The 20,082-nt window shown below is 37.7% G+C and overlaps 1 protein-coding gene across 4 annotated transcripts in view; it reads left to right on the top strand.

The window, feature by feature from the left end:
* Positions 1–20,082, top strand: part of RIC1 (RIC1 partner of RAB6A GEF complex) — a 145,277-nt gene that overhangs the window by 93,602 nt on the left and 31,593 nt on the right. For 3 of the 4 annotated variants that reach the window (XM_055428261.2, XM_055428260.2, XM_055428264.2), the window contains 4 exons: positions 4,775–4,866; positions 11,250–11,338; positions 18,426–18,570; positions 19,238–19,286. In XM_055428261.2, the coding sequence (XP_055284236.2) occupies positions 4,775–4,866; positions 11,250–11,338; positions 18,426–18,570; positions 19,238–19,286 (375 nt within the window). The remainder of the gene's footprint in view (positions 1–4,774; positions 4,867–11,249; positions 11,339–18,425; positions 18,571–19,237; positions 19,287–20,082) is intronic. The other variant, XM_055428262.2, reaches the window with a different exon arrangement.

Here is a 20,082-nt window from a genome sequence, read left to right as displayed (position 1 = left end):
GAAACTCCAATACTTTGGCCACCTCATGCGAAGAGTTGACTCACTGGAAAAGACTCCAATGCTGGGAGGGATTGGGGGCAGGAGGAGAAGGGGACGACAGAGAATGAGATGGCTGGATGGCATCACCGACTCGATGGACATGAGTTTGAGTGAACTCCGGGAGTTGGTGATGGACAGGGAGGCCTGGCGTGCTGTGATTCATGGGGTCGCAAAGGGTCGGACACGACTGAGCGACTGAACTGAACTGAACCCTCATGTTGTTTGAGTCAACTGTATTCCGTTTTGTGTGCTATTATGTACGTATACCAGATTTTCTCTATCCATTCATCCATCAGTGAACACTTGAGTGTTTCCACATTTTGGCTTTTATAAACAATGCTGCATTGAACATGGAGGTATAGATATCTTTTCAAGTTAGTGTTTTCTTTTCTTGATAAATACCCAGATATGTATGGATTATATGGTAGTTTTATTTTTACTTTTTCTGAGGAAGCCCTTCTATAGTGGCTGTGCAAATTTACATTGCCATCAGGAATGCACAAGGGTTCCTTTTTCTCCCATTGTCCCCACACTTAATTATTTCTTGTCTTTTTGACAATAGCCGTTCTGACAGGTATAACATCTCATTGTGGTTTTGATGTGCGTTTCACTGATATTAGTGGTGTTGAGCATCTTTTCAGGTACTTTTTAGACATCCTTATGTGTTCTTTAGAGAAATGTCTGTTCAGATCATCTGCCCATTTTTTAAATCAAACTTTTTGCTATTAAATACATGAGTTCTTTATATATTTTGAATATAACCTTTTGTCACATATGTGATCTGCAAATATTTTCTCCCATTCAGTAGACTGCCTTTTCATTTTGTTGACATATGTTTGGGATTTAAATTTATTTACTGAAAATAAACATGTTAGAGCTGGAAAGTGATTGACTCATTTCTGAATATCAGCTTTTATTAGTATTTGGTTAAAGAAAATTTTCTAGTAATTTAAGGGTTTAAATAATGAAAAGTAGATGGACATTATTAAGGAAGTTATAAGTAGAAAATATAAGTTACATGAAAACATTACATATGTGTTACTGGTAATTGGGAAATACTCTAATGATGTATTTATATTAGACATTATTTAAGTGCCTTATAAAAACTCCTGTTTGGCATTCTATAGTGGCTGTACAAATTTACAGCCACTATACAGTATACACATCTATATACACATTGTGTGTGTGTGTATATATATATATATACACTATGTATAACTTACAGTATACACTGTACAAATATTGTAGACACATCTATTAAAATATGTCAGACTATGCCACTCCTCTGCTCAAAACCTTTTAGTAGGACTAGATTTTTAGGACAGAACCTGCTGAGGACAACTAAAAGAGCTGGAGAAAAAATAATTTTTTTAATGTGCTTAAAGGCTTTGGAGAGCTAACAAAAAAGTAAGGAATTAAGAGGCTGGGAAGGCCAGAGGCCCAGTGAGCTAAAATGAGCAATGAGCAAACAAGGCTGTATGCAACAACATGGGTGAATCTCACAAAAATATTCAGTGGAAACAGCTAGACACAAAGAAGTACGTGCTATGATTCTGTTTTACATGAAACAGAAGGAGATTTTAAAACCTAGGCAGCTCTGAATTAGAGTTTGTATGAGTGCATGTTTAAGTGTTAATAGTTTAAAGGAAAAGAAGAAAGTGATTACCATGTAACTCTGGATATTGGTTACTTTTGTGGTTGGGATGAGGGTATATTGATCAGGAGTGACACTGTTGGGAGACTTTTGGTACTGGTAATTCCTAGCTGAGTGGTAATTTCACCAGTGTTTCCTTTGTGATATTATTATGATGTGCATTTTTGGTTTTGGTATTTTTAATGTATCATATCATAATTCATAATAGAAAGGGTTAAAAAAGACTCTCCGAATGACTGCCTATATATGAAAAGGAGAAAAAGTCAAAGATCTCATGGTGGCTTTCAGAGCCCTATAAATCTGGCCTGCTGTTTCATCTGTTACCTCCTTTACTACTTCTTCCCTTATTCCACTCCACTGCAGCCACACACGTTTCTTTTATCTTTGAACATTCCAGAAATGCTGCTATGACAGGGCCTTTCTGTTGCTCTATCTCTTTCAGTACTTTCCTCAAGAGGCACCTTCATCATAATGAAAATAGTTTAGTATTACCCCATACACTTTCTTCTCCATAATTGTTTTATTATTTTTTTGTAGCATTTACCAACTTTCTGTGTAATACTGTACAGTTTTTTAAACTTGTCTGTCTCTTAACAAATGTAAGGCAGGGATACAGCTGAGGATTTTGGTATGTTTGAATATCTGCAGTATCCTCAGTATCTAGAGCAGCATCTGGTGAATAGTGGGTGCCTGGAAGACTTTTATGGTAGGGATAAATGAATGAATTTCAGTCTAGACAGTAGTCCAAAGAAATAATGCTCATTGGTATCTTTTACCATTTTCCATTATCTGAAGTAATGTATAGTTTTATTATTAAAATACATAAAACTCCTACAAAGAAGCAAACATTTCATATTTAGATAGTAGATTATATAGTTTATTTAGGAATTTTAAAAAATGTATAGTATTTTGAACAGCGTAATTATATCAGATCATCTAATGTTTACAGTTGTGATAATCCAAAAATAAAGTGCTGTATTGTAGTGTGCTAATTTTTGTGCTTACTGAACTAGCAGTCATGGTGACCTTTACCTTAGAATATATGATCTAAGATGCCCTTGATTTGACAAATAAAAACAGACAATAGAGTTGAGTCTATTCTGTGTCTGTATTCAAAATTAAGTAGCATATAAAGCTTAATAATATCATTCATTCATTGAAGTTTATTTAATTTTTTGAATTCCATGCATTATATTAAGTGGGTTACATGTACTGAATATATCTACTCCCATTTAAACTTCAAAACACTCTAAGAGGTAATTTACAGAAAAGAAAACTGAAGCTTGAAAATGTCACAAAGTCATTTTTACAAGTGAGTGGTAGATCTGAGGGCTTCCCTGGTGGCTCAGAGGTTAAAGCGTCTGCCTCCAATGTGGGAGACCCAGGTTCGATCCCTGGGTCGGGAAGATCCCCTGGAGAAGGAAACAGTAACCCACTCCAGTATTCTTGCCTGGAGAATCCCATGGACGGAGAAGCCTGGGAGGCTGCAGTCCACGGGGTCGCATAGAGTCGGACACGACTGAGCAATGGAACGGAACGGAACGGTAGATCTGAGATGTAATGTTAGGCTTCCATATACCATGCTATTAACCATTATACTATAAAGCAAAGGAATAATAGAGAATAGTAAGCAATTGACAAATCATTAATCACTTCTAAAGAATGTCGTTGTTGTTCAGCCCCCAAGTCATGTCCGACTCTTCAAGAACCTGTGGACTGCAGCACACCAGGCTTCCTTGTCCCTCACCATCTCCTGGAGTTTGCCCAAGATCATGTCCATTGAATCAGTGATGCCATCCAACCATCTCATGCTCTGTCACCCTCTTCTCCTTCTGCCAGTATCAGGGTCTTTTCCAATGAGTCAGCTCTTTGTATCAAGTAGCCATAGTATTGGAGTTTCAGTTTCAGCACCAGTCCTTCCAAAGAGTGTTCAGGGTTGATTTCCTTTAAGATTGACCGGTTTGATCTCCTTGCTTTCCAGGGGACTCTTAAGAGTTCTCCAGCACCACAATTCAAAGCATCAGTTCTTCAGTACGCTGCCTTCTTTATTGTTCAGCTCTCACATCGGTACATCACTTCTGGAAAGACCATAGCCTTGACTATAGGGACCTTTGTTGGCATAGTGATGTCTTTGCTTTTTAACGTATTGATTAGGTTTGTCATGGCTTTCCTACCAAGGAGCAGTCATCTTCTAATTTCATAGGTGAAATCAATATCTGCAGTGATTTTAGAGCCCAAGAAGAGGAAATCTGTCACTGCTTCCACCTTTTCCCCTTCTATTCGCCATGAAGTGATGGGATTGGATGCCATGATCTTAGTTTTTTTTAATACTGAGTTTTAAGCTGGCTTTTTCACTCTTTTTCACTCTTTTTCACTTTTACTCCTTCATCTTCATCAAGAGGCTGTTTAGTTCCTCTTTGCTTTCTGCCATTAGAGTGGTGTCATCTGCCTATCTGAGATTGTTGCTGTTTCTCCCAACAGTCTTGATTCCAGCTTATAATTCATCCAGCCTGGCATTTCACATGATGTGCTCTGTGTATAAGTTAAATAAACAGGGTAATAATAAACAGCCTTGTCGTACTCCTTTCTGTATCCCAAACCATTCAATTATTCCGTATAGGGTTCTGTTACTTCTTGACCCCCATACAGGTTTCTCAAGAGACAAGATAGACCAAATAAAATTGACTAATTCCCATTGATTGGGAAAGTTGAACACTATGTGCTAAGTGGGAAGAATAATAGTGAGCAAGTTAGATGCAGTTTCTACCATCAAGAGGTTTACTTTTTAATAGGAAAATTGTCTTCAATTAATATCAGATATCCATCTTTTAGTGTTTCATAAATGAATTAACACTGGACTGAGCTCATCTGGAAATATTTATTAAACCATTTAATGAAATTGAGATTTTTAAGGGAAAAAATCCAGATGGTAGTCCTAATGGGATGTTTTCCTATCCAGATGAAACCATATAAAAAACCATATGAAACCATATGAAATTATGTTTACTGAAGGGGAATTATGTTAATTGAAGTATATTTGGAGAACACATTTTAAATCTTAACTATTTTTCTTAATTTTAGCAGCTTCATGGAGTTTGGCCACAAGATGTTGTTGATGGAACTTGTGTAGCAGTAAATAACAAGTATCGACTGATGGCATTTGGTTGTGCGAGGTAATTATTGCCTGTATTTAAGACTTATTGCCAAAAATAATTTTTTTTAAAAAACATAAGATGTTCTTATTAACACACTTAGGAACTTTGTTGTGCCTTTCATAATTTGTGAATCAACCTTAATATAAAATGTAAAAGTATTTTAATTGAAGCAAACAAATATAAAGGGCAGATTTTGAAGATTGGGTGTTTTAACTTGAGAGCTTTTTTTCTGTGGTAGGAAATTCAGTCACAAGGTTAAATCAGTTAAAATTTAGGTTCTTTATAGTTTTAAATAACATCAGGAGGAGGTTTTATTTATTTTCGGCTGTGCTGGGTCTTCAGTTGCTGTGCAGGATTTTCTCTAGTTGTGGTGAGTGGAGGCCACTGGACTTCTCATTGCAGATGGCTTCTCTTGTTATGGAGCATAGGCTCTAGGGAGCACAAATTTCAATAGTTGTGGCACGTGGGCTTGGCTCCTGAGCTCTAGAGTTATGGCACATGGGCATAGTTGCTGTGCAGCATGTGGAAGCCTCCCAGACCAGAGATCAAACCTGTGTCTCCTGCAGGTGGATTCTTTACCTCTGAGCCACCAGGGAAGCCCCTAATCCTTTCATTTTAAGACATCAGTGTTGACTTGCCTTTGAATTAGTGAGTGTGCCTTAATTAACAAACAAATTTAAAGCTCATTTGTAAAATCATTTTCTTGCCTTGATTCAAATAATGCAGATTTTCAATGTAAAATTGAAAACCAATTCATTTTTAAAATAGCCTTATAGAAGATTCAGATTTTTCTATCTCTTCCTCAGTCATTTTGGCAAGTTATATTTTTCTAGGAATTGGTTTCTTTCATATACAGTGTCAAATTTATTGACATACAAGTTATAATACCCTTTGTAATTTTCATATGGTAAAATAAAAGCAAATGGGGAAGTGTGTAATCAAGATAGTCACAGTTTTACAAATAATTATAATACAAGCATCCATCTTTTCACAACTTGGTCAGAAATAGAACATTGCTAGCCAATATAAATTTTATCACTCCTACTTCCTAATCATGACTCCCAGTCCCTTCCTAGCTCATTTTCTCTTACATAGACACACAATCTTTAATCAAATACATGGGTAAATTAATGATAAATCCCCAATAAAATCTAAAACTCATTCATATTCAGATCAATCTAATTGCCACCTAATTTGCTTTATATCTCTTTTTTTTTAGTCAGAATCATTCAAAATTCATGAATTATATTTGGTTATCATTTCTCTTCAGTTACCTTTTGCCTATAAAAATTCTTCAGTTCAGTCACTCAGTTGTGTCCAACTCTTTGCAACCCCATGAATCACAGCAAACCAGGCCTCCCTGTCCATTACCAACTCCCGGAGTTCACTCAAACTCATGTCCATTTTAGTACAAAAGTAATTGCGGTTTTGGATGATGAATTTTAAATCATTATAACTAGGCTCACACACATCTGTATTAATTAAAATAGGAACTATTACAATCAACACATTTTTGCCAGTGAGAAATAAGTTCATTTCTGTGGTGTAAAAATCTCTGTTTCAGAATTTGACAAACACTTGGAAAGCATTTTCTGTGTCCTGCTGGTTGTGGAAGCATTTTCCCTGCAAAAAGTTGACCTGCTTGAAGAGGTAGTAGTCGGTTGGGGAGAGGTCAGATGAATATGGTGGATGAGGCAAAACTTAGTAGCCCAATTCATTCATCTTTTTGAAGTGTTGATTGTGTGACATGCGGAAGAATTGGGCACATTCTGTTCACCAGTGCTGGCTGCAGGCATTGAAGTTTTCAGTGCAACAGTGCATCTCATTGATTTACTGCACATACTTTTCAGATGTAATGGTTTTGCTGGGATTTGGAAAGCTGTAGTTGATCAGACCACCAAACAGTGACCATGACTATTTTTTCGGTGCAAGCTTGGCTTTGGGAAGTGCTTTGGAGATTCTTCTCAGTTCAAGCACTGAGCTAGTCATCACCAGTTGTTGTGTAAAATCCGCTTTTTGTCATATGTCACAATCTGATCTAGAAATAGTTCATTGTTGCATAGAATAATAGAAGTTGACACTTCAGAACGATGATTTTTTGATTTGTGGTCAGTTTATGAGGCACCCACTTATTGAGCTTTTTCATCTTTCCAGTTTACTTCAAATGCCGAATGACCATAGAATGGTCGACCTTGAGTTCTTAGACTATTTCTAGTTACAGAGGATCATCCATGATCCTCTCAGTTGGTTGTTGTCCAATTCTGATGTTTGGCCACTGCACTTCCCTTCTTCAGGGCTCTCATCTCGTTTGCAAAACTAATTGAACCACCCCTGCTCTGTATGTTCATTAGCAGTTTCTGGGCCAAATGCGTTGTTGATGTTACCAGTTATCTCTGCTGCTTTATGACCCATTTTGAACTTAAATAAGAAAATCCTGGCTGCTATCAAAACGTCTACAGGCAATAAATGCTGGAGAGGGTGTGGAGAAAAGGCAACCTTCTTATACTGTTAGTGAGAATGCAAACTAGTACAACCACTATGGAGAACAGTGTGGAGATTCCTTAAAAAACTGGAAATAGAACTGCCATACGACCCAGCAATCGCACTCCTGGGCATACACACCAAGGAAACCAGAATTGAAAGGGACACATGTACCCCAATGTTCATTGCAGCACTGTTTATAATAGCCAGGACGTGGAAGCAACCTAGATGTCCATCTGCAGACAAATGGATAAGAAAACTGTGGTACATTTACACAATGGAGTATTACTCAGCAATTAAAAAGAATATATTTGAATCAGTTCTAATGAGGTGGATAAAACTGGAGCCTATTATACAGAGTGAAGTAAGCCAGAAAGAAAAACACCAATACAGTATACTTGACAGTCCCTTGGACTGCAAGGAGATCCAACCAGTCCATTCTAAAGGAGATCAATCCTGGGTGTTCATTGGAAGGACTAATGCTAAAGCTGAAACTCCAATACTTTGGTCACCTCATGCGAAGAGTTAACTCATTGGAAAAGATACTGATGCTAGGAGGGATTGGGGGTGGGAGGAGACGGGGACGACAGAGAATGAGATGGCTGGATGGCATCACCAACTCGATGGACATGAGTTTGAGTGAACTCCGGGAGTTGGTGATGGACAGGGAGGCCTGGTGTGCTGTGATTCATGGGGTCGCAAAGAGTCGGACACGACTGAGCGACTGAACTGAACTGAACGCATATATATAGAATTTAGAAAGATGATAACGATAACCCTGTATACGAGACAGCAAAAGAGACACAGATATATAGAAGAGTCTTTTGGACTCTGTGGGAGAGGGCGAGGGTGGGATGATTTGGGAGAATGGTATTGAAACATGTATATTATCATATGTGAAATGAATCGCCAGTCCAAGTTCAATGTATGATACAGGATGCTCGGGGCTGGTGTACTGGGATGAACCAGAGGGATGGGATGGGGAGGGAGGTGGGAGGGGGGTTCGAGATGGGGAGTTATGTACACCTGGGGCAGATTCATTTCAATGTATGGCAAAACCAATACAATAATGTAATTAGCCTCCAATTAAAGTAAATAAATTAAAAAAAAAGAAAATCCCTCAAATTTGCTTTTTGTCTAACATCATTTCCCTAGTCTAAAATAAATATGAACAGCAAATAATAAGTCATTAGCAAAAAAAAAGCGAGAAATGCCCATTAAAATGATGTATAACATAACCACATTTATTTAAGAATATATTCCAATATCAAACAGCAAAGTTCAGCAGTGCAAAATCACGGTTACTTTTGTACCAGCCTATAATGCTTTTGTTATTTTTATGACGTTAACTTTTTTTTTTAAGAGTCTCGGTCAGTTGTTTACAGAATATCCTACATTCTAAAGTGTCTTGTTATGCTCTCCCATAATGGCATGTAATTGCTTTCTGTAACACCTGTTTGAACCTTGAAGGTGTCATTACAGTCAAATGAGTAGGAAACTCACAGACAGGAGCCAGTGGTGGGTGTGCACTTCTGCATCATCTACATTCAGGGCTGGCACCCAGGGGTCTAGCAAAGCCAGGTTAGAATCCAGGATTTCAACCCTTCTTCCAGGATGAAAATGGAATCTTGGTCTTCAGCCTTTTAGTCACCTCAGTTTTCATGAGTGGGACAGAATCAACCCTTCTTAAGGCATGGTCATGGGTTGGGATGAAAGTTTTGTGACTATAGCTACGTGGCATATCGGACTAGTGGCTTCTAGCCCTCATCTCTCAGCACTTACCTTGAACAATTAATCTGTCTGTAGCTGGTGTCCTTAGAGTTCTCTAGAAAGTCACCTTTCTTTTAGGATACCAGTTTAAAACCTTATTCTTACCCTTGTATTTAATGTTTGATTAGATTCTAGTCAAACATTTTTGTCATAGGTGATGTTTTGTATTTCCTATGGCATCATGTAGCAATAACATCAAGCTGTCTCAATATTGATGAGCTAAATTTGATTACTTATAGTGATAATAGCTGTATATATCTTTATTATAGAAATTTTTTGCTTTAAGATTAGTAAGTACCTTTTTAATAAAAAAATACTTTAATGGTGGGCTCATGAGAAATGGAAAGAAAAAGAATATAGGCACTATAAATACTTAAATTGTCAGTCTTTTGTAACTGTTAATACCTACTTCTTATATTAGAGATATCTGGATTCCTCACAGACTTGTTAGAGCTCAGCAACCGAGTTAGCACTTGACAATTTTAGATGCAAAGCAAAAACAATACCTGCTAGCCACTTAGTGCTGTCTCTCCACAAGGTATCTTAATTGGGCAGGTAATCTGGATAGATATATGTTCCAGGGATTTGTCTTCTCACAGGTTGGCATAACAGATCAGGTTTTCTCTCCCACCTGAAATAGTCAAGAAAATAGACAAAAAGATGAAACAATATTTCGAATTCAAGACATAGGACATCAGGTAACAAAGAACAGTGATCCCTGAGAGATGAGAATCTAAATTAAAAAAAAAAAAACTCTTCTACTGTCCCAGTTTTAATTTCTTTGAGAGAGTTTCCAGCACATGGATGGGGAGACAGGGCCTGGCAGATTCCCTGGACTGAGTGTGTGCAAATGAAAGTCTAAAGCAGTAGGGGATCACAGACCAGACACCACAGAGGAGAGAGTGGCACAAAGAGAGAACTCCAGAGAGCTATAGAGGGTTTCTTTTGAATATTAAATTGAAATGTGGAAGATAAAAGACCCAAATCAAATGTTACAGAAGAAAAGATTAATATACTTGAAGAACATAACAAGAGAAATGATACAAAATGAAACAGAAAAAAAAATGGAATTTAAAAACAGAGCATCAGGGAGCTATGGGATAGCTTTAAGCAGCCTGTTATTGCAGGTGTTTTCTTTAGTCCCATTCTGATCCTTAAGAAGAGGTGGACCCAGCTGGAAACCGATCAGAGCTGCTGTGAGGAGACCACCTGACTTCTCCTGCCTTGAAGGAGTACACATTAGGGTCAGAACATTCTGGCAGTCATATGCTTGGTGTCATCCTGGTGTGTGCAGAAGCAGCCTTGAATTTAAGTCATTTTAAAAACAACATTGATGTTAAATTTTGATCTGAGAATAGCCATGTAAGGAGAAAAGGTGTTTTTTATGATTATTATAGTTCAATTTTGAAATGTAGCTTAGATGTAATATACAAACTCTTTTTTGGTTTCTGGTCCTTTGTAAGTTTGACCCTTGTAAAAAATTTTTTTAACAGAATCATAACACGTACCATAGATGTATGAGTGTATATAATGTATACATACAAAAAAATATAAAATGAAAAATAGCGTATTACCAGTATTGAACTGATGAAGCCCCTGCTTCCTGCTCTTCTTTCTACCAGGGTAGTTACTAATCTGGAACTTGTGTGCAGTAGCTCTTTGTTGTATTTTTACCACAAATGTATTTCACTACTATGTTTTAGATGTTTTTCACAGTATAGAAATGAAATTATACTATTTACATAGATATATAGATAGATGGGTGGGTAGAGAGATATGCTGTCCATTTTAAGGTATAGGACAAAAATTCATTTTCAGTACTATATGGTATTCTCTTATATGAATATACCACAGTTTCTCTTCCCTTCGTCATTGCTGGACATGTGGATGGTTGGCATTTCTTTGCACTTATAGTCTTATAACGAACATTGTATATGTCACAAAGACAAGGATATTTCTGGGGTATATCTATAGGTGAAATTGCTAGACTATAGAATATGCATTTGTTTCAGGTTATGAGATGACTGTAAATTATTTACAAAATGGTTGTGTTCTAGTTTACAATCCTATCAGCAGAACATATTTCCATAGTCTTTTTTTTTTTTTTTGTATTTGTCTTTTTACACTGAAAGTCTTTTTGATTTTCACAGTGGTTCGGTACAGGTTTATACAATAGATAACACCACTGGAGCCATGCAGCTGTCTCATAAACTAGAGTTAACAGCAAAACAGTATCCTGGTGAGTCCTCTTTTTTTTCCTTTCTTCTTAATTACAGATAATATGTGTAGTGAGTTTTGATTTGAATTAGATGATGGATGCCAAAGGCCAAGTATTATTAAAACATGTAACAACAATTCTCTCTGACTCAAGGATTTCTACTAGAGGCTCCTGGGAGACCTCTTTTATCTCTTCCATTTAGTTTTCTTTATCCTCACTTAGTTGTAGCCCCTTTGTTGCTTGTCTGGGCTTTGCTTTAGACTCTTTCCTAATTTCATTGCCTCTGTTATTTTATGGCTTCATTTCCATTTACTCATTCAACAAGTAAGTTTTGAGTACATACTATAGGCCAGACATTGTTCTAAATGCTGGTACACAGTAGTGAACAAAACAAAAGTCTCTCTCGGAATTCCCTTTGTGACTCTTAGATGAATTCTGTCCGCTGGAGTAAGTGTAAAATCTGTTATTATTGGAAATGTTTTTGACTGAAACTAACAGAAAACCCAACTTACTATCCCTTAAACAAATAGTATTTATTCTCTATAATGGCAAGAAATCCAAAGGTAAGCTGCTATTGGCATTCATTTGGCCTTTTCTTTCATGATCACAGGTTAACTTCTAAGGCCCAAGCGTTACTTCTTGAGTCAAGAAGAGAGGAGGAAAGAAAGCATATATGTTTTCTGATCAGGAAAGGAGAAACTAGATTGAAATGAGTTTTTGCAGAGAGGATATCTGTTTGTTTCTTCCAGTCACCTGGGAAAACTACATTAGTCTGGAAGCCTTTGCGTTATATTCTCTGTTTGAGATTTTTTTCTTTTTTGAATCCTACAAGTTACACAGATTATAGATGAGCCTGAGGACTGGCTTGTGGTTGCAGATTCTCAGGGCAGCTTCTTTATTTTCCATTCAATACCGTGGGCAAAAACAGAAAAATGCTCCCTGCTATTTTTTTCACCTTCTATGTGGTAGAGTTTATTTCTCATTCTCCCTTAAACATGGAATTGTATTCTCAGCATTACATGGGTATCTTCTGTTCCCCGTCTTGGCCAAGCTCTGAGTTTTATCTTCTGTTCCTCATATGCTGAGAGTCGTCTAGGTTAAAGTCAGGTCTCTAGGTTTTGGCAGAAAAATTCAGGGCAACAGCAGTCTGTATGCTCATTTACCTCCCAGTGTTTTTTAATATTTTGAACTATTTATTCTGCTTAACATTTTACTTGTTGCAGTGTGGAGAGTCATTCCAGCTATCAAATTTGTTATATTGCCAGAAATAGAAATTAGTTCCTTAAGTTTTTATCACTCTTATTGCATAACTTTTAAAGGTTGCATTTTTTCCCCTTATTTCCTAAAGAGTTTTTGCTGCAGCTGGCAAGAACAGGGTGCTGTGTATTTTGATTGTGCTTTCTAGCCCTTTTATCTGTTTCTTAAAAAATTTTTATCCATACTATTGATGTGATATCCAGTACAATAGCTACCAGCCACATGTGGTTGTTTAAATGAAACTGAAATTAAAGAAAATTAAAACGTTTCTTAGTTGCCTCAGTCAGTTTAGTCACTCAGTCGTGTCTGACTCTTTGAGACCCCGTGGACTGCAGCACGTCAGGCTTCCCAGTCATCACCACCTCCCAGAGATTGTTCAAGCTCATATACATCGAGTCAGCGGTGCCATCCAGCCATCTCATCTTCCATCTTCCCCTTCTCCTCCTGCCTTCAGTCTTTCCCAACATCAGGGTCTTTTCCAATGAAAAAGGTGGCCCAAATATTGGAGCTTCAGCATCAGTCCTTCCAATGAATATTCAGGACTGATTTCCTTTAGAATGGACTGGCTGAATCTCCTTGAAGTCCAAGGGACTCCCAAGAGTCTTCTTCAACAGCACAAATCAAAAACATCAATTCTTCAGCACTCATGTTTCTTTATGGTCCAACTCTCACATCCATACGTGACTACTGGAAAAACCATAGCTTTGACTAGACGGACCTTTGTCAGCAAAGTAATGTCTCTGCTTTTCAATATGCTGTCTAGGTTGGTCATAGCTTTTCTTCCAAGGAGCAATCGTCCTTTAATTTCATGGCTGCAGTCACCATCTGCAAAGATTTTGGAGCCCAAGAAAATGAAGTCTGTCACTATTTCCAGTTTCCCATCTATTTGCCATGAAGTGATGTGACTGGATACCATGATCTTCATTTTTTGAATGTTGAGTTTTAAGCCAGCTTTTTCACTCTCCTCTTTCACTGTCATCAAGAAGCTCTTTAGTTCCTCTTCATTTTCTGCCATGAGGATGGTGTCATCTGCATATCTGAGGTTATTCTATTTATCCCAGCAGTGTTGATTTCATCTTGTGCCTCATCCAGCCCGGCATCTTGCATGATTTTCTTCATATAAGTTAAATAAGTAGGGTGGCAATATGCAGCCTTGATGTACTTCTTTCTCAGTTTGGAACCAGTCCATTGTTCCATGGCTGGTTCTAACAGTTGCTTCTTGACCTGCATACAGATTTCTCAGGAGGCAGGTAGGGTGGTCTGGTATTCCTATCTCTCTAAGAATTTTCCAGTTTGTTGTGATCCACACAGGCAAAGGCTTTAGTCAGTAAAGCAAAAGTATATGTTTTTCTGGAACTCTCTTGTATTTCTATGATGCACCGGATGTTGACAATTTGATCTCTGGTTCCTCTGTCTTTTCGAAATCCAATTCAACAGCTGGATGTTCTTGGTTCACATACTACTGAAGCCTCACTGGGAGAAATTTGAGCATTACTTTGCTAGCCTGTGAGATGAGTGCAATTGTACAGTAGTTTGGCATTGTCTTTCTTGGGGATTGGAATGAAAACTGACTTTTTCCTGTCCTGTGGCCACGGCTGAGTTTTCCAAATATGCTGGCATGTTGAGTACAGCACTTTCAAAGCATCATCATTGAGGATTTGAACTACCTCAACTGGAATTCCATCACCTTCACTAGCTTTGTTCGTAGTGATGCTTCCTAAGGCCCACTTGACTTCACATTCCAGGGTGTCTGGTTCTAGGTAAGTGATTACACCATCGTGGTTATCTGGGTCATGAAGATCTTTTGTGTATTGTTGCCACCTCTTAATATCTTCTGCTTCTATTAGGTCAGTACCATTTCTGTCCTTTATTGTGCCCATCATTGCATGAAATGTTCCCTTGGTATCTCTAATTTTCTTGAAGAAATTTCTAGTGTTTCCCATTTTATTGTTTTCCTCTTTCTTTGTATTGATCACTGAGGAAGGCTTTCTTATCTCTCGTTGCTATTCTTTTGAACTCTGCATTCAGATGATTATATCTTTCCTTTTCTCCTTTGCCTTTTGTCTCTCTTCTTTTCACAACCATCTGTAAGACTTCCTCAGAGAGCCATTTTGCCTTTTTTTTTCCCTTGGGGATGGTCTTGATCACTGCCTCCTGTACAGTGTTATGAACCTCCATCCATAGTTCTTCAGGCACTCCGTCTGTCAGATTTAATCCCTTGAATCTATTTGTCACTTCCACTGTATAATCGTAAGGGATTTGATTTAGATTGTACCTGAATGGCTTGGTTTTCATTACTTTCTTCAATTTAAGTCTGAATTTGGCAATAAGGAGTTCATGATCTGAGCTACAGTCAGCTGCCCGTCTTGTTTTTGCTAACTGTATAGAGCTTCTCCATCTTTAGCTGCAAAGAATATGATCTGTTTTCAGTATTGGCTATCTGGTGATGTCCATGTGTAGAGTTGTCTCTTGTGTTGTTGGAAGAGAGTGTTTGCTGTGACCAGTGTGTTCTCTTGGCAAAACTCTGTTAGCCTTTGCCCTGCTTCATTCTGTACTCCAAGGTCAAACTTGCCTGTTACTCCAGGTATCTCTTGACTTCCTACTTTTGCATTCCAGTCTCCTGTGATGAAAAGGACATCTTTTTTTTTTTTTTGGTGTTAGTTCTAGAAGTTCTTGTAGGTCATCATAGAACCGTTCAGCTTCACCTTCTTTGGGATTAGTGATTGGGGGCATAGATTTGGATTGCTGTGAAATCTCAGTTGCCTCTTTACACCTAAATGTTAAATAGCCTGATGTAGCTTAGTGGCTGTCTGTTAGACCAATCAAATATAGAATATTTACATCATTTCAGAAGTTCTGCTGATCCCTTCTGTGTTGATCGTTTGACAACCCTGTACTGAATTTTTCAGGTTGTTTCCTTTTCTCAGGTTCTTGGAATGCCATTTCTCCCTTTAGTTATCTGCTAACTCCCGCTCTTGTGGTCTTTGTTATGGGAGAGGGCTGCCCTTTTGGATTATGTAACTTATGGCTATAAAGCTGCTTAAAATGTTGGGAGACTTGTGTTGTCCTGTCTCTTGAACAGACATAAGCATCTTTGTTTTTTTCTGACTTCACTGGCTGATTTTTACAGGTGGCAGCACATCAGGAGCCCTTACATGATCATCAGCTTCCATTCTGATTCTCAGATTCATGTTGCCCTGAAACCCCTTTTTTTGTCTTTGTATAAGGATGTGAGACCCCCAACTCCCTAGTCACAGCTATGTCCCATTCCAACCTTCTGTCCCTATATTTCCAACTGTTTTTGCCTCATCACTTCCCACTCTTAACACCTAGGCTGCCTTAATTCAAGCAGTAATCAGTCTCACTTTAGGTTTTTTTATTTTGGCTCCTGGAGATTGTCCTTTCTGTCTTGCAAATTCAACTGTAACAGCAAGTTTGGGGATTTTTTTTTTCTTATTATGCAGATTATCACAATCTAAGTTTATGGTAGGTTACCAGCTCAATACATTTTCTGTATTCCTGCCACTTGAAAATTAGGCTAACCACCATTACTATTTTATTGTACATCTCTGTACCTAGATTTTTTTAACATGTGTACAATGCTTGGGAAATATGTACATATGTGTGTATGTAGATATAGATACAGATATATATGTTTACTTGGGATAGTAGGAATACTATTTATAAGCTAAAACACCAGCAGCTTTTTGTGATAGTAAATAAACATCTAAATTTTATTTGTTTTTCTTGCACATGAAATTGCTTTCGTTTTGTAAGCTCTGAGTTTGTATTTTTTTCTTGGTTTGGTTTTAAATTTCTCTCCTAGGTGTGTAAAGTATACTAATAAGATATGATGTTTCTTAGACATGTTCCCATTTTTATATGCATCAGTCAGTCAGTCAGTCAGTTCAGTCGCTCAGTCGTGTCCGACTCTCCGCAACCCCATGAATCACAGCACGCCAGGCCTCCCTGTCCATCACCAACTCCCGGAGTACACTCAAACTCATGTCCACAGAGTCCGTGATGCCATCCAGCCATCTCATTCTCCGTCGTCCCCTTCTCCTCCCGCCCCCAACCTTTCCCAGCATCAGAGTCTTTTCCAGTGAGTCAACTCGTCGCATGAGGTGGCCAAAGTATTGCAGTTTCAGCTTTAGTATCAGTCTCTCCAATGAACATCCAGGATTGATCTCCTCCAGAATGGACTGGTTGGATCTCCTTGCAGTATAAGGGACTCTCAAGAGTCTTCTCCAACACCACAGTTCAAAAGCATCGATTCTTCGGCGGTCAGCCTTCTTCACAGTCCAACTCTCACATCCATACATGACCACGGGAAAAACCATTGCCTTGACTAGACGGACCTTGGTTGGCAAAGTAATGTCTCTGCTTTTTAATATACTATCAAGGTTGGTCATAACTTTCCTTCCAAGGAGCAAGCGTCTTTTAATTTCATGGCTGCAATCAGCATCTGCAGTGATTTTGGAGCCCAAAAAAATAAAGTCTGACACTGTTTCCACTGTTTTTCCATCTATTTCCCATGAAGTGATGGGACCAGATGCCATGATCTTTGTTTTCTGAATGTTGAGCTTCAAGCCAACCTTTTCACTCTCCTCTTTCACTTTCATCAAGAGGCTTTTGAGTTCCTCTTCACTTTCTGCCATAAGGGTAGTGTCATCTGCATATCTGAGGTTATTGATATTTCTCCCGGCAATCTTGATTCCAGCTTGTGCTTCTTCCAGCCCAGCGTTCCTCATGATGTACTCTGAATATAAGTTAAATAAGCAAGGTGACAATATACAACCTTGACGTACACCTTTTCCTATTTGGAACCAGTCTGTTGTTCCATGTCCAGTTCTAACAGTTGCTTCCTGACCTGCATACAGGTTTCTCAAGAGGCAGGTCAGGTGGTCTGGGATTCCCATCTCTTTCAGAATGTTCCACAGTTTATTGTGATCCACACAGTCAAAGGCTTTGGCATAGTCAATAAAGCAGAAATAGATGTTTTTCTGAAACTCTCATAAATACCAGTTATTCAAATACCTGAATTTTGGTGGGAAATGATAATGTGAGGATTCAAACATAGGCATAGGGAAAAAGTTCTTACTCTGTTAACCAAGCCTGTCTTCTGTAGGCTTATATCTGTATACCACCCCTTTGCAGCAGATATATTTACAACAAAAATTTATTAATACTGCAGATGTAAAGAACTGTAATTGTAAAGGTCATACAGATCTTTTTGAATTCCTGATGGGAAATGCTGGTATGTTTCATTTAACTCTGCAGTAAAGAAACTTGGATTTTACTATGCAATGAAATTTTCTCCTTTAGTAATTATATATAGGGTTAGAATAAGTATTATTAGTTAAAAGAAGATGTAAGCATCTATAGTGCTGAAGCTAGAGTTTACCTACTTAATTCTAATATAAGGTTAAACTTCAATTTGCTTTGAGTCCCTTTGATATTACTGAAAAAACATGGAGATCATGGTAAAATATTTTATATTTTGAAACACCTCATACTTTTTAGAGTACTTTGATATTGTATTGAATTATTCAAGGGAAATATTATTCCCATCTTAGAGAAACTGATTTTCCCAAAGCCAAAAAGTTTTTAAGACCAGAGCGGCCAGAAATGGTTCTGGGTTCTTATGAATCACTTGGGTACAGAGTTTGTTCTGCTTAGATCAGGCCCAGGCTGATGATCATACTAATTTTAAATAGCCCTAAATGAACTGAATTCATCTCATTGAAGCAGACATGCCTTTCTGCTTGTTTCAAGTTGAAGATAGATGCTGTAAAAAGTACTAAGTATGACGTAGTTGTTTATCCTTAACTTTTCTGTGGTTTCTTAACAGACATTTGGAACAAAACAGGAGCTGTTAAGTTGGTCAGATGGTCTCCTGACAATAGTGTTGTAATAGTGACCTGGGAATATGGAGGCCTTTCTTTATGGAGTGTATTTGGAGCCCAGCTGATTTGTACACTTGGAGGAGATTTTGCGTGAGTCAATAAAGAAATTTTGGACAAAATAACTCCATTTTCTCTGAGACAATACACACACACGCGCACGCACACATGCAAACTTTGTCATACAGCTACCAGTTTGCCTTATTTGACTCTTACCCCAAAACAGTTTATAAGGTTCAGAGTTAATTTATTCAGAATGTATCAATTCCTCATACATCCATCCTCTTTCAGTTGATTGTTCATTCAATAAAAATGCATTTATTTATCAAACCTCTGTTGTGTATATGATAAATGTTTGATTCAAGGCTAAATCACACATGAATCTGTTCAAGTAGCTTATTATACTATATATATATATAAGTAGCTAGTAGGAAGTGAAAAATTACATTATCTCATTGAGTTAATATAGGTTCTCTGTGGGTTGACAGAAGTGGGTTAATATCTCTGCCCATTTCATCTACTATGCTGAACTTTAGCCCTGACATAATGAATACACCTGCCCAAACTGCATGACCCTGTCAAGAAATTATTTAATACCTGGAAAACTGTATCTCAGTGACATACCTAGGTATATTGACCAGGAGTCTCATATTTCACACAGTATTGTGAATTTCTCTTTCAAAGGAAGAAAATCATTTTTTAAAAAATTAAAGCTAAATGTTGTACGCAATTAGAAGATTCTTTTTCTATTCTGTTTCAGTTATAGGACAGATGGTACCAAAAAAGATCCCCTTAAAATCAACTCTATGGTAAGTTCTTTCTATAAAATATTGATACAGTGTGGAAAACTTGGTTTTTTTCTTCTTCCTGTTTTCCCCTCATACTGACCTAATAAAATTAAAAAGCTCTTCTAGTCTCATGAGATTCTTCTTACACAGTTCTTGCTTTAATGAAAGTGTTATGTTTAACAGTCTGTCTTTAATGGGCTATCTAATTTTCAGTGTTTGATTTTTATTTTGTTTTGATGTGTCCAGCAAGCCCTGTCATCTCTGTGAACACAGTGACTGTTCAGATCAGGCATTTGTTTTTCTTAAACATACCTGCATTTCTTATGTAACTCAGCACCCACTTCCCATTGCCTCCTTTCTTTTAATGTGAAATGCTCATTGCATCTTTTTCCTGGAGGATATGTACATTTTTTGAGCATATTTTAAACTTTTTCCGTAGACGTATATCAAAAGAATTGTAGTCCTGTTGTAATAGTATTTTTACCATCAGTTTTCAGCAGCTTCTATAGAAAGCAGTGAGGTATAACTCCCCTTGTCTTTACATAAAAACATTTTCTTACTGTAGCCCTCTCCATACCATCTTTGTGAAGTTAGTGGCTGTGAGGCTTAGGCTTATCACTACCTTTCTCTCCTGCTCCACAGAGGAAGGCATTTTCTGATCATGGGTTTCTCGAATTTAAACCACCATGGTTGCCTTGAAACCATGGGGTTCCCAACCTTTCATCACCAAGGATCCCATTTGATAGTTCTCCACACCTTCATACTTTTAAGTTTTCAAACAGCGTTTCTGTGACTGCCAATCAGTGCTTCTGAACGG

The sequence above is a fragment of the Moschus berezovskii genome, chromosome 7, assembly GCF_049115385.1.
Source record: "Moschus berezovskii isolate FMDL1 chromosome 7, NW_MosBer_1.0, whole genome shotgun sequence".
NCBI classification, from domain to species: Eukaryota; Metazoa; Chordata; class Mammalia; order Artiodactyla; family Moschidae; genus Moschus; species Moschus berezovskii.
Note: the sequence above shows the minus strand (reverse complement) of the source record. Positions and strands in the feature narration are given on the sequence as shown.